This window comes from Anomalospiza imberbis, chromosome 5, assembly GCF_031753505.1.
Source record: "Anomalospiza imberbis isolate Cuckoo-Finch-1a 21T00152 chromosome 5, ASM3175350v1, whole genome shotgun sequence".
In the NCBI taxonomy this organism is placed as follows: Eukaryota; Metazoa; Chordata; class Aves; order Passeriformes; family Viduidae; genus Anomalospiza; species Anomalospiza imberbis.
In genome coordinates, this window is record NC_089685.1 from 18,036,378 (window position 1) to 18,049,726 (window position 13,349).

The following is a 13,349-nucleotide window of genomic DNA, read 5'->3' on the forward strand; positions in this document are numbered from 1 at the left end:
CTTTGAAGAATCATTTTGCAACTCTGTGCTTTTTTACCGGCACTTCGTATTTCACAGGTATCAGCATCCTTACAAAACAAGTACTGTCATCTTCCAACTTCTGTTGTAACTGCATTTCAGCTTTCCAAGGTGTTCCTCTGTGCACACGAGGTTGTGAATCATTATCTAGTTTTACACACACAAAATCTGAGTACATTTTGTGGAACCAGCCTGAAATAAAATCCAATGCGGCGCATTTTTTTGAATACCTTTAACAGAGTCCTAATAACAAGTCGTTCTACTGTCTCAACACTGCCCAAATTAGGTTCCATTCCCTTTAAAGAAGAGCATGATTATATGTCAGATCCTTGAAGTCATTGTATTTAATGCAAACAACCAGATTTTAATTTTTCTAACTGATGTGGCTGTTGTGGCCATCGGAGCAGCATACCTCAATGATGGTCCTTCCAGGGTACCTGCCATCACTGCTCTCCCTAAAGCTGTGTCTGCTGTCAAGTCTGAGAAAACTATTGGCTTGGTCATTCGTGAAGTTTATCCAACTCATCCTTAATTACCAGGGTCCGCCACAGGCAGCGGGTCTCAGCTAACTGGAATACCTATTGCAAAGGGCTCAGTAAGGACAATGCTGGGTGCCACAGGAGAACATTCAGCTTCTTGGTCCAGTGCCTCTGGAACAGCTCAGTCATGGAGTAAGAAAATGGGCACTGCAGCAAAATCTCAGGGGCTAAATTCAGGACAAAATTTACAGTTGAGAAAGAAATTTTATTTCAAGCTTCTACGGGGGTATTACAAACAATAGAGAATAAAAACATTAAAAACTATTTAAAAAGTAATTGTCCCTTTAAAATAAAGATTCAAGCAGGTTTAACAATGAAGTATGCTATTCAATGAAGTTTTAAAAAAAAAAGATTTAAAAAGTATTGGTTTTGCTGTATTTGCTAATCCTTTATAAAAAAGCTGGGCATAAATACTTCGTGCATTCATATGCATTATTTGGTGTTTCATATTATATAACTTGGTACAGTATTTACGATATCACTGCAAAAGAGTTCAAACACAGTGCATTTATAAATAATGGAGCCATTATAAATCACATTGCAAACATACCTTGCCGTTTCATTGTTACAAATTCAGTTTCTCAGTGAAGGTAGGAATAAAGTAGCTACAACAATCAATATCTTGACTTTATTTTTTTTTCTTTTTAATATAAAAATGCAGTTCTGGAAACCCACCCTCCTTCTTCCCCCTGCCCAAACATAATGCTTTACTTCTTAAAAATAAAAATAAAGTACTAATTCTATATACATCACATGTACCATACAAAAATGTATCCAAAGTTTCTATTGCTACCAAAGTGTTCTAAATTAAAAGTTACATAAATCCCCTCATTGGAAACAAAAGATTACAAGTTACCAAAAAACCAAATTACACACAAACCATCGAGTTATTTTATACAATTTCCAATACATTTTTCTCCCAAAGCAAGTTGTCTTCTCATGTGCCTGTATAAAAATGCTTATCAATATATTTGTCAATTTTATTTTTCATTATAAAGCAAATTAATACATTTTCTACAATAAATAAAACACAGGGAGGCACACACATCAACAAAATTAAACCAATGGGAGATAAATGGGATATGGTTTTGAAAGAAATAATGTGCTTGCAGGCTTTAAGCCAGGTTTGTTTAAAACAGTAACAACCTTAAGTCATTTTGGGCAACAATGGAGTGTTTTTGGTGAATTGCAAGTGATGTACATAGTATAATTTTTATTGATGTCTTTCTCACAAAGTACCCTCCAAAATAATGCAATTTCCTTTCTTAAAATACATATTTGTAATTGTAAATTTACAGCAATCTTAAATATGTGGTACTTTGTGCAAAGAGCAACAATTTACACAGACATTCAGAAGTCTTTTTCAGAAGCTACAGACCAAGGAAGAAATTATACAAGCAGCACCATACTGTATATGATTTAGGCAAACATATATTTGATGCCATTTTGATATTAGGCTTTACTATCCACTAAACACCTTAAGCTGGAAGATGGTGCTTAGGTAACTTAACCTCAGAAAAAAAGAAAAAAAAAAAAAGTAAAAAGCATGGAAAAAACAAAAACCAATTCCCTCCCCAACAAAATTATAAAAGGAATTAAGGAGCTACTTCTAAAATCAGAATAAGTTAAGTGTTGAATATACATTTATGTACAATTATGAACACTATGAACAAGACATTTTAACAGGTTTAGTGGAAAATCCTCCAATCTACAACACAATAAAATAATTAATCAATATGGCAATGGTGATTTAGAAGAATTGCTCAACTATTTCAAGTTTGCAGAACTCAGCCACTGAATCAACAATTAAGGGGTTGTATCTTCAATACATTCTTTTAGACAAAGAGGTTCATTAGTAGAGCTCAAGTCTCTGTGGAATTTTTCATGCCTTGCTAGAGAATCTCTGTTAGTCAATATCACTGAAGTCACTGACTGGTTCTCCATGGACCCGACTCAGGTGATTCATAGCACGATCAAAAGCAATTCTTACTGCTTTTCGAATGCTTGAATTACGTCCTTCCATCATTTTTAACTTGTCTATGGTCTCATCTATCCCAAGGGGAACCATTTTGGATTTGGGAAGCCACTGCCTGTAAGAAAAGGGTAAAAAATAAATCTGTTAAATATAGAATAAGATCAAGAAGTCTGTCCAGAAATGTCAGGGCTACTATGCCATGTTTCTCATATCGCAGATCAGCTTTACCATCTTAAATAAAACAATAAAACACCTTTTAAGATAGTGCTTATTTGCATTAAAAATCTAAAGAACATTAAATATTAAGAAAATCTCTTCCATAATGTATTCTGTGATTGCACTTAGTGATATGTACTTAATGATTAACTATCAACAGAAAGAACTTAGCCTAAAATACCGATGCCGTTAAAGAACAGGCAGCAGCAACTAACAATGGACATGACTCAAGATTCACCTGACACAGTATTGTTTCTCTTTGACAAGGAGCTTTCAGATGATGGATTTTTGCCTTACATTTCAGGCATCTTGATTTGTTCTTTATGGGGAAAGCTAAGCTGGCAAGGAAGTTTTGCTTTAGCATGCTTTTACCCTGCAATATGAAATCCTACTAACTCTGTATTCAGGGTACTTTTCTGTTTCAAGCTCCACAAATATCTTCAAATTCTGGGCATGGAGGAGTGATAATGGAAAAAACTCTACATCCCGTTCTTCTAGTTAAAGCATTCTAAATATTTACTTTACAATTTTAAATTAAATTTAGGCCATTTTCATAAAGGTTGATTGTAATACTGTTTTCCAAATTCACAGACACTGAGGAAAACAAAAATTAGGTCAATTAATGAATATATTTAAGATATGCTACTGTACTCTGCAATTCCAATCCTGCAAAAGGCAGAAGCCTGCCTTTTGTATAAAAACATTAGTTTGGAAGGGAGACCATTTGAAGCCAAACCAACAGGAAATCAGACAGTCAAATCTGCAAAAAATTTCATTTTGGCTACTTTCATTTTCTTAAAGGACTCTAAACTAGAGGCCTATTGTATTGAGCACACACACTGAAATAAAATGTGAACAGTCAGTATAAGGACACAGACAGTATGATAATAGCATGAAAAGCATCAGTCTAACCATTATAAGTTTTAATACAGATCAAAGGAAGTTTTAAGAAGGTATTTTTAAAAGAAGGCTTTGCAAGTCCTCCTGATATAAGCAGGGAAGAAGAAGAAACAAATATGAAAATCCACTGGGGATAGACACTGGTATCACGAAGGTGACAGACACCCTGCAAATCAATGAAAATAACAAACAGGGGTTCAAGACTAAAAGGAACACAACAGAGATAGAATTATGAGTGCCAAAATAATCACAATAAAAGAATCATTACCAAAACAAGTTGGTGGGGTCAGGGTGGAGGAGAGGAAAGGGGCTGGAAGAAGAATTGAGTCTTTTCCTGTCCATCTATGCAGAGTACCCATTAGAGACAACTTTGCACAATATTTACATGATTTAGGACCACCTGCATATAGAGACTAATCAGAAAAGTTTAAGCTGCAGAGGACTCCCCAGATCAAGAAGCAATCAGAGCAATTATTAAGAAATTGACCAGGGAAAACATGCATTACACTGGCAACACCAGTAGGGGAAAAAAATGAGAAACAAGGCTGACTATGTTTAAATGCAGTATTCTCCGCAAACAAAGGCGGAAGAATGCAGGATCTTATGGAATCCTAAGCAACTGAACAAAGATAATTAAGACAAAATACCAATTAATTAAGAAAATAACTAAAGAACAGAAAAATTATGCCACAAAATCTAAGGGGCAGCAGAGCAAACACCAGTTATAAATTTTAAGCAGAAGTTTATTTAAGTGAGAGTGAACTGGCACAGAGGGAGTCAGGAGAATGGCAGCAGCACTCAACACCACATACAATCATCTAAAGAGAAAACTGATAGCTAAAAGTAAGCAAATTCAAGAGAAAAACAAGACATGGACAGATTTACAGTTAGCTTGACCTGTATGGAAACTAGGAGAGGAGAGGGTCTACAGAGAACATAGAAAAGAAATACATAGTTTGATGAAAGGTCAATGAAAAGCTTCCGTGTCTAGGAAAAACCCACCAAAAATCAAAACCAAAACCAAACCTAAGAACCAAAAGAAGACCAAAAACCTTGTGTGTCTCCTCCTACCTCCACAGAAAAACCCCACCAGCCCTAAAACCAAAGTCCATGGGGGAGGGTAAGAGAATGTTTTGTTGTGTGAATTATCCCCTTCAGGCTCTACACAGCATATTGCTGACGCCAAAATAAATGGAAATAGGGAAGGTTTAATGAAAAAAGAATTTAGAAAAGTTTAGTAAGTTCAAATGAAAGTGCTAATAAAGCACTGAAATAAAGAGAGGTTAAAAATTCAAAGAAAATGCACTTGAGTAGACTGGGGGAAGAAGTGTTGTAATTCAGAAAGCAATGATGAAGGATGATAGAGATAAATGTTAGACTATTACTTTTAAAAAACCTATGAAGCAATGAAGGAATTTCATCAGATCAATAAATGAAAGTCACTTAAAAGTAAATAAAGTAAATAAAAAAAGACTATTTATTGACTTAAAATATATTTTTCCAAACTGACAATAAAGAGGTATTTTTCAGTGATGATATATACCTTGGTCCAAAAATAGACTCAAATATGAAATTTTAACCTTACAGTTTATACTTCCATAGGAATTATATCCATGGAAAAATAATGTTTCAATTTTCTTCTAGACCAAAGCTACAGGTTCTTAAAATTTTAAGTAACTGCATCAAACAATACACTTCAATAACATACCAACTTCTTTTGTTGTCAAAAAATAGTACTAAGAATAGTTTCTCATCTGATTTGGTCTGCATTTGTTCTCCAATTTTCAGTACATCTAGAGGTGGCACTGGTATAGTAACACCATTGTGATGGCCAGCAACACGAGGCATCTTAGGGTCAATAATCTGTAAAAGAGAAGAAAGGACAGTTCCTCATTTTTAAAATGATGTAATTGATTTTAAGAAAGTATTACAAATTAAGTTAACAAGAAATAAATAGTAAACTAAACAGTCATTGGATATAAACTGACTTTGTGTTACACACAATGTTTTGACATAAGCTGAATAGGCATAGTGGAGACCCAGTGGCAGACTTGACTGAAAAGACAGAAAAAAGCATTTTTCACCAATTTCAGTTCTTCTTAGAAGTCCCATTTGAATTTCACTTAGTACAACTTTGAACTGACAAGCAGGTATTTAGAATGAAAAAGTTAAACCAGGATTTCTAGAAGCTATAACTAGTGTCAAATTTTGGGATTTGTAATTCATATACCTTAAAGTACCAACCTATGTTAAGGTATAAGTATTTTGATAAAATACATGCTCAAACTCTGGAGCTAAAATTTAAAATCAAAAACAAAAAGAGGTGTAACTTTCAAATATCTTGCATATCCAATTTAATGACCCAGTCTTCAGCAAAACATGCAGTTACAGTCACAAAGTCTTTCTAAACAAAACTTGAGGGAGAGAGGTAATATGCTGCTAACGTTAAACTAACCATCCTGATGGAAAAACTCCTTTGCAGGCAGCTCACAGCATTATGAAGTGCTTAGCTTTCACCCAAAGAAAGGTTTTTACTCTATGCCTGTTCTACCCATCTGCTACTCTAAGAACTCCTGTTGTTTTTCCACCATCCACACTGGCACCAAACTTAATCCACAGAAAACTGACTTTGGGAAATAAATCAATAGAAAGCTGTGGGGAGCTCGTAGAAATCAGAAGAATTTTCTTCTCTTGACAGAGGTTTAACTCCTCAATTAACTTATCCCACTCTCAGTAACACCAATGCTGACATAAAGGAGAAGGCACAAAAGGAACCCTTTGGTCTTCATCAGTTTAAATCTAGCACAAATATCTTTCCAGAGACAATCATCAAATCATCACATTTTCAGCATCTGACTCAAGTGTCTTTGAGTCACCCACTGAGGGTACTTGAACTCAAGTGCTCTGAATGCCACCTCCAGAGGTTTTAACCTGACTCTGTATGATCACATTTCATGTTGTCCTTAGAACACACATATTAAAAGTTGTGATTATCCAGACTCGTATATAAATCAAGCCAGCGTATGAGCTGTTCATAGGCCCCAAAGGCTTACAGCCAAACCTCATCCATAGTGTCTCTGCACGCTTTGATGTAAACAGAACTGTGTCTGTTTCTCCTTCATTAACACACATACATATATATCTCCTCTATTAACAGTTTAAGTTTCCAGTACATCATTCACAGAATTGGCTGCAGTTTATTCCAGCAACTGAGTTTTTTGTTTCTTTAATGAGCTGCAGCATCAAGAGTATTTTTATACTCATTTTGCAACAGAAATAATATATAATGTAGAAACAAAGACTACTGAGACAAGAATGTTGGTTTTAGCAGGGATAGAGACAATTTTTGAGACAATTTTCTTCACAGTAGGTGGTCTGGGGCTATGTTTTGGATTTGGGTTGAAAACTGCATTGACAATATAGAGATGTTTTTGCTAATGCTGAGCTGTGCTTACACAGAGTCAAGGCCTCTTCCCCTTCTCACACTGCCCCACCAGTGAGAAGGCTGGAGGTGCACAAGGAGTTGGGAAGGGACACAGCTGGGGCAGCTGACCCCAAATGACCTTGGGGATAGTCCATCCCATATGGCATCATGCTCCATATGTAGAACTGGGGGAGAAGGAGGAAGGATGGGACATTCAGTGTGATGGCGTTTGTATTCCTGAGCCACATGTAAAGGAGCCCTGTGTTCCTGGGGATGACTGAACACCTGCTGTCCATGGGAAGCGGTGAATGAATTTGCTTTGCTTGTGTGCACAGCTTTTGCTTTCTCTATTAAACTGTCTTTATCTCAACCCAAGAGTTTTCTCACTTGCACTCTTCCAACTCCCTCCCCCACCCACAAGGAGCGAGTGAGTGGCTGCAGGAGGCTTAGCTGCACGACACAGGAGTATTGCACATCTCAAAAGGCTGGCAGGGTAGCAGAAATTATTGACTTAAAATCTGGTATTGCAGTAACTATACAAACTCAGTGCATAGTAAAAAGGGCAGAATAAGCCACCTTTATTTAACATGAATGGGAATTTACCAATTACCTTAAGTATGTGCATAGTGTTTTCAGACCAGAAACAGCCACTACTGCACTTCTGGGAAGCTGGGCACTTACCAGAGCTGGGTAAGAGGGATATCCACTGCATTTGGCCCATACTACTTTTAGAGGCTCAAGAACAGATGTTGCAGCATCAGTTGAAATCCACATACTGCTATGCCCAACTTCTAAGAACAAAGAAATATAAAATTAAAATGTTCCAGAATGAAACCTCAGACAAATCTGCAGTTCTTGGTTTCCTAATCAATAGCTCACGCGCCTTAGAATCCAAATACCAATACTAACTTTCACACACATACCAATAAAAACAAGGTAGTATTTGTAAGAGCTCTTTACACGATACTGATACTTTTTTCCAAGTCTATCGATAAAGAACAAGAGTTTAGACACTTCTAGAAATAGCACAACTAAAACATCTTAGTTCTTAGGAAGTGTTTGCCAAATTCCAATTATTATTTCCCTTTGAAAATGCTCCAAAGAAAACATAAAAGTATGGTACTTCAAATAACAGTTTCTTTTACCGTGATGACAATCCTGTCACAGAGGTGATGATTTTCGAGATGCAATTTGCATGGTATATATTTCCAAGGGCTGGATGCCTGGATACCCACACTGAGATTAGCACCTCATAACTTAACTATACTGGTACACCTTTCTATTCTTATGCCTAAATTCTAACCTGCGTTTTGATTTCTATTTATTTTTCACAAGTTTTCTTGGTCTCTCTGCCCTGCCCTTTCCTGCAGTCAAGTTCAAAAATGTCAACAGGTTTCCAGGCAGCAGCACTTGTGTTTTATTTCTTCTCAAAAAGCAGGGCAACAAACAACTGAGTTTAAGTTACTGTGCACTTCTACAGAATCCTCAATTTTCTTCTCCGTTGCTCAGCAATGTATTGAAACCTGAGACAGGCGTAAGCCTTTCAGTCAACCAAAACCACTACTGGTCCCCTAGATACAGTCCAGAGACTGATCAGAAGACAGTGATTTACAGCCTCAAGATGGAACTGGGGGTGGTGATCAAAGGAAGAAAAATTATCCAAGTTCATATGCTGGAAAGGTCAGGCAGCACTTCTTGTATGGGGAAACCGGGTACCAAGATACAGTTCAGGGGCTGTAGCTGCACTTTCTTTCAGCAGGCAGGTGACACATACTGCTGAGAGAAAGTGCATTTCAAATGGGCATTGCTTATTTATAAAGAAAGGTGGTATGCAGATACATGTTCTATCTTGACATTACAAAAAAAAATACCAGGGGAAAAAAGTGGTTCAAGGCCTTTTAAGAGTAGAAATAGCAAGAAAAAAGTATCACATTAAAAAAAATTAAGTCAGTCATTCGGCACAGTAAGTTCTGTTTCTTTGCTCTGTTAGTAACAGTTTGTAAAGTATTCACATGTCAGTTAGAAAGAGCCATGATGGCTTTAATTAATTCATTCTTCATTTACAAACTGTTTCAAAAACTATGTAAGTGGAGCTGTATCTGGTACATAAAAACAGTACAAGTCCTCTTCTTCAGGAGAGCTAACAAGAAAGAAATCTACACTATTCTCAGTTGCAAAGAAAATGGTATTTTAATGCTGAATAGAAAATCATACACAAGCTGACAGGATGCATTCAGCCAGACTCAGAGACTTCTCAGGTGTATATACAAGTATATACAAGTAAGAGTCTCAGAATTCTTCCTAGTCAAGAGTATATTCCACATGGTAGTAAGGGGTTACTAATCTAGCACATAGGATTACTAATTTTCATTTACAAGATCTGTAAAAGAAAACTCATCTTCTCTTTTTATTTCAAAACCTCATTATTTCCTCAAGGAAGGGGAGAAAATTAATCAAAATCAGAGTCAGATGCTATTCTTTAAAGTTTTTAAAGAGTCAAAAGCAGAATTCAGTAGTTTCTGGAAGGATATCAACAACAGTTTCAAAAGGCTCAATGTGTTAAGCATTAAAAATAATAATGTTAGAATCTGTCAAATAAATGGACAAAATCATACAATACTATTAAGAATTCAATTATTTATAGTTACCAGCTGCAATTCTTGCTGCTTTGGCATAGTTTCCATTTTCAATGCATGATATCAGCTCACTTCGATCTTCCAGTGTGTGTCTCCGTATCAGGGCAGGTTTACCTTTACCACACTTCGGTAGACTAAAACTACAAAAGTATTAATATTAAAATCATTACTTGATAATTAACATTGCTCACTATAAATCAAAATTTTGAACGAGAGTTTAAATTTCATCAGTATAGAGTAAAATCAGTGGAGTAAGCTCTAAAAATATTTTGAGTAACAAATACAAGCAACATAAAAGCCAAAGCTCTGATTATTTTCATACACAGAATTGCCTGGTTATCAGCAAAAGTCAGTTCCACTGCTCCACCAGTTCTACTACACAGAAAATGCAACTATTCTCTCTTCAATTTTTCACTAAAAACTTCCAGCCTTTCAATTGTGAAATGTCTCTACTCAAAATGGGAAATTTGTTTTCTACACACTTGAGTCTTTTTCAAGAAATCATAGAATCTGAACAATTATATTGACAATTTTATCTAGAATATCACATTTAAAATAGATGGGATAATAAATTATCTTTGTTTCTGAAAGTCTGTTTGACATGACTGCAATAACACCATTCCCTTAACCTGAACACATGAAAAAAGTCCTCTTTTTCTGTCTAAGGGATTTACCCTATACTCTCCTGTATGTCCTATCCTCATAGCTCAGGACTGGAGACAGCTACCTTTCATCCAGAAATGAGTGTTCTTTCAGAAGATACACCATTGGTGATGGAGATATCAATGGTGGCAGAAGTATCCATTCTGACAGTCCTGCCTTTAACAATAGACTCCGTGGAGAGAAAGTCAATAGCTGGTGCAGAGTTACTATCAACACTGTAGTACTTAGTCAGCAACCCACAGACTGACAACCTACAGTTCCAAAGCTATGGAACCACCTTTTCTGTGTACAAGACTCTGCTTTCTATGCTATGGAACCACCTTTTCTGTGTACAAGACTCTGCTTTCTATGCTATGGAACCACCTTTTCTGTGTACAAGACTCTGCTCTCAACAAGACTAAGTTGCTTCTCTCTTGCCCCCACAAAAATAAAAACACACATTTTTAGTGTTCCGGATTAGGAAGGTAATTAAGCCAAGATACTATATGCAAAAACATATCTGTATCTTTACAGAGCAAAAGAAGCACAGTCAGTTTAAAAATGTAACTGCCTGGATATGCAATAACTTGAATTCAACAGAAGAATCCCAGCAATCCTGAAAGGTATCTCAGATCTGACGAAACTTGAGAAAATTGAAATACACTCTTTTTTCCAAAATTGATGCAATCCTCCAATGTGGGTCACAAGCACTACAGAAAACTGATATATCCAGTCTCAAATCTGTATTTCATATTTACAGTTTTACCTTGAGTTACACAAGAGACTGTTACTAGATGAAATACTAGATTCTGATGCACAGCGGCGACGAGGTTCAACTTTTCTTCCGGGAGTATCATCTAATGCTCTCTCTTTACTTTCATCTCCAAAACCATTTGATAGACCTGCAGCATAACACACAAAATAAACTGCATCAAACTGGAAAACACACCATTTTCATTAACAACCTTTTGTATTTACACAATGTATCATTATTGTTTTGTTCTTCAAGTATTTTGGTGTGATGAAAAAGAATGTGAATATTAACAAAATATGTAATTTCAAGGGAATATTATAAATAGGAAGTTCCCGTTGTCCCAATTTTCAAGACAGGATGAACCTTTAGGTAAGGTACAAAAAAAACCAAAAAAAACCCAAAAAAAACCCCCAAAAAACCAAAAAAACAAACAGAGATTGTAACATGGGAAATACTACATGGAGTATCAAATCAGTCTTTGCAGTAATGTTTCCAACTATTAAAACAATCATGCTGCAAAAGCTAAGTAGAAAAAAACCCAAGAAAATAAAATGTTACAAATCGGGCAGATTACCATGTCAATAAAAGGCTTATTTCAATGCAATGCTATAATCATTAAAATCCTTTTCAAACACTGGAAGTAAAGACTGGTATGGATTTCTTCATAACACTATCTAATTCTTCCTGGTAGTCTTTCCATTTTAGTAAATTCAGACTGACTGACATAATGTTGACTATTTTCTGTCACCAACAATCAATAATATACATGGTACTGTTTTTAATTAGCCTTCCCCTAACAAAAGCTTATATACATCAAAGGATATTACAATTTAATTTCATAATTGTAATTAAAACTTTAAAAAGGCTTTTATATTACAATCTGCTTATTTGATGGGCTGTTGCCAATCCTGCTCTGGGTTTGCTATACAAACAGTATTGTCCTTATTAAGTAATTTCTATACTTGATTAAAGAGGCAAATGAAAAGTTTTAAGATAGCATTCTGAAGATTTTCCAGAGTATGTGGGAGTGTTTGTGGAGGTGTGGACATTAAGACTGACAAAGAAAGAATCCCACAGAGACTCTAGAATACGATCAGAAATGCACTCAACAAAGGCAATGGTACCAGCCTGCAGGCAGCTACTGCAAACTGTAGGCTACAAAGAGAACAACATTTTAAAACAAATTCAATTCTGGGCATGCCGCTCACAACACAAGAAAGACCTACCCATCCCAGACATCTTTACCACTACCAAAGACTTGAAGGCCATCATGAACATTGTACATTCAGACACAGTCAAACTAGGTTATGTAACTTCACATGCCCCTCCAAAGAGCCCTTTAGTGTAAAACAATTATGGAAGAACTCCCTTTATTAATTCTTCCAGTCTGATTGCTACAAAAATCTCTGCAAAGGAGGCTGATAAATAAGGAACTTGAGTTTTGCAAGTTACTTTTTACAATCTAGTAATTTTTCAAGCATTTCTGTATAGTGACTTACAGGGTTTTTCCCCTCCACCCCAGGAGATCTTCCATTTGGATTATCAACACAATTTCAGATTTTTTTTCAGAGTGTATTTACTTAAGGTTTTGAAAGATTTACATATAAGCATTCTCTTTCATTGTAATTTAGTTTACGCTGTAAATATTCATTCAAGAGTGTTTGTTTTGTAACTCCTATATTTGCCTTTGAATTCCTACAGGAGAAAAATGATAAAGGTAGCATTGTTCTGAGTGTCAAGCACCAAACTATTATTCAGTGGCATTAACTAATCTTGTCCTCACTCTTAGCAAGTTGATAAAAATATCTGCAGATTAAGGGGGACTTGGGTCCTAGACTGAGCTGAAACAGAGTATGTTTTATGAAAAAGTGTATAGGGGAATTTAAGTTATTACAGTACATTTCACATGGCATTTGAAATGAAAAGCTAAAAATAAACTTTCTGCAAAGGACATCTCTTATGTCTCTGCAAAAATTACTTTTTATTCTTCAATATCCTGTCAGACTTATCTTTCAAGTGAGGTGTACAAACTGACTTGTTTTCATCCTGCCACAAGCTGGAGACACATTACTCAAGTTATCGCTCAGGCATCTAGCTAATGTGAAGCAGCTATCAGCAGAAACAAGTCAGATCACAGACTGCATTTTAAACAGGAAGACAGATCAAGTAATGACTGCTGCTAGAACAAGGGCACAGTTCACATTCCCAATGGGCTGTGAAATTAGAAAGGAATACCTGTATTAAG

At 35.9% G+C, this 13,349-nt stretch overlaps 1 protein-coding gene across 4 annotated transcripts in view; it reads right to left on the minus strand.

The window, feature by feature from the left end:
• Positions 1–741: 741 nt before the first annotated feature.
• The window catches only part of BRD1 (bromodomain containing 1), a 58,921-nt gene continuing 46,313 nt past the window's right edge, over positions 742–13,349 (minus strand). For 3 of the 4 annotated variants that reach the window (XM_068189777.1, XM_068189776.1, XM_068189774.1), the window contains 5 exons: positions 11,117–11,252; positions 9,721–9,848; positions 7,754–7,863; positions 5,357–5,511; positions 742–2,647 (listed from right to left, as the gene is read on the minus strand). In XM_068189777.1, the coding sequence (XP_068045878.1) occupies positions 2,464–2,647; positions 5,357–5,511; positions 7,754–7,863; positions 9,721–9,848; positions 11,117–11,252 (713 nt within the window). In that variant the 3' untranslated portion in view covers positions 742–2,463. The remainder of the gene's footprint in view (positions 2,648–5,356; positions 5,512–7,753; positions 7,864–9,720; positions 9,849–11,116; positions 11,253–13,349) is intronic. The other variant, XM_068189775.1, reaches the window with a different exon arrangement.